The sequence below is a fragment of the Coniophora puteana genome (genome assembly GCF_000271625.1).
Source record: "Coniophora puteana RWD-64-598 SS2 unplaced genomic scaffold CONPUscaffold_210, whole genome shotgun sequence".
NCBI classification, from domain to species: Eukaryota; Fungi; Basidiomycota; class Agaricomycetes; order Boletales; family Coniophoraceae; genus Coniophora; species Coniophora puteana.
The window spans coordinates 1-2003 of NW_006913262.1; the positions used below are offsets into that span (position 1 = coordinate 1).

At 43.1% G+C, this 2003-nt stretch overlaps 1 protein-coding gene across 1 annotated transcript; it reads left to right on the forward strand.

The window, feature by feature from the left end:
- Positions 1-223: 223 nt before the first annotated feature.
- On the forward strand, positions 224-905 carry CONPUDRAFT_160812 (uncharacterized protein; the record flags this gene model as incomplete). The annotated part of the gene is made up of 2 exons (XM_007777918.1): positions 224-257; positions 787-905. The coding sequence occupies 2 exons, from the start codon at positions 224-226 to the stop codon at positions 903-905; spliced, it is 153 nt and encodes a 50-aa protein (XP_007776108.1).
- Positions 906-2003: the final 1098 nt, after the last annotated feature.

Consider the following 2003-nt stretch of genomic DNA (forward strand, 5'->3'; position numbering starts at 1 on the left):
TTGTCTGCTCGGATTGGCATCGGATCATGTTCAGGGGCTTCTATTTACTTTTTAGGAGCTTTTCTTAGTAATCGCTCCACACAGGAGCCTCATGCGCAGTTTCTACGCATGTCTGGGCAGTGCCCAGGTATCCGACGTCTCGGACATGTCGGGAGTGACATGATGTCTTTTATTCATCTCCCAACACTCCCCCTCAATCCGAGCCTAGTCCAAGTCCTTCGACATGTTGGTTATGTCTCGGTTTCGGGAGAGGTTTTGTGAGTATGTCCGCCGTCATGTCATTGGTAGGACAATACTTTGTTTTTATGTCTCCTTCTTTTACTCTTTCACGAATATAATGATGTCTGATTTGGAAATGTTTTGTTCTCTCGTGAAATTCGGGGTTTTCGGACAGCGACAGAGCAGATTTATTATCTCCATATATTGTCGTTGCCCCTTTTTGTTGGTAGCCCGTTTCGTTTAATAGGTTTCTTATCCACATGGCCTCTCGGGCTGTGAATGACATCGTAATATACTCGGCCTCTGTCGTAGATAACGAAACAGCGACTTGTTTTTTGGATCTCCATGTGACGGCTGCTCCAGTCAACATGAATACATAGCCAGATACGGATATTCTATCTGATTGGTTTGCAAAATCCGAATCAGAGAACGCGTGTGGTCTGATCATATGTTCGGCATCAAATCCGATCTCATCTGTGTACCCTTTTAGGTTTGATTTCGCTTTTCTGCGGTATATTATTCCGAGATTCTTTGTGCCTGATAAATATCTTATTACGCGTTTGGCAGCCGTCCAGTGGGTTAAATCGGGATCTGCCGTGAAGGCTCCGAGTCTGTTTACGGCAAAGGCTATGTCTGGCCTTGTTGCACACGCGGCATACATTAAGGAACCGATTAATGAAGCATAATTATTGCTTCGATTCGCTTCACCCGGCGGATCTTTCGGGGATAAATTTGTTTTGACGTCCATTGGCGTCGCCACTTTGTCCGCATTTTCGAGTCCCCATTTTTGTAGAATGGACTCTATGTATTTCGTTTGAGTTATTTTTAGTGTGCCTTTTGATCGGTCTCGTGTAATTTCGATTCCTACAATTTTGCTTGGTTCACCGAGATCAGTGAGCTCAAATAGAGTTTTTAATTCCTCTTTTAGCTCCTGCATGCGATTTTTTGTTTTAGCAAATAATAATAGGTCATCGACCCAAACCGTAATAATTTCGCACGAGTTTGGTGTTTTTCGAATGTATACACAGGAATCCGATGTTAGGCGTGTAAACCCTTTTTCGGTTAATTTCTGGTTTAATTCTATGTTCCATTCTCTTCCAGATTGTTTCAATCCATATAGAGTTCTGATTAATTTACAGACACGTTTTGTGCCATCTTCGAAGCCATGCGGCTGTTTCATGTAGACGTCTTCTTTTAGCTTCCCGTTTAGGTAAGCGCCTTTTACGTCCATTTGCTGGATTTCCCAGTTTTCTGCTACTGCTACTGCTAATATTATTCTTAGTGTTTCTAATCTTACTACCGGCGAGAATGTACTAGTATAGTCTAGATCGGGAATCTGGGAGAACCCTTTAGCCACTAATCTGGCTTTGTATTTTTGGAGTTCCCCTTCTTTGCCATATTTTCGTACAAAGACCCATTTATTCCCGATCGCTTTTCGATCAGTGGGGCATGGCTTCTTTTCCCACGTGCCATATTCCACGTGTTGGCCGAGTTCGGCTTTGATCGCTTTTTCCCAATGTGGCCATTCTGGGCTACTTTTGGCTTCTTCCAATGTTTTTGGATCGTCACTTGCCATATTTGCTTCGTTAAATGCCAAATACATATATTCTTCTATAAGCAGTTGCCCATCATCCGGTTCTTCTTCGGTGAATTCAACAAGCTCAGGGATGGGTTCTCCCTCGTGCATTTTATTATAGTCATGTGCTATTTTTGGGCATTTGCTTCGCCTTGGTTCCTGGATTTCTATATCGGGATCCATGGTTCGCTTTTTTGGGTGTTGAAGG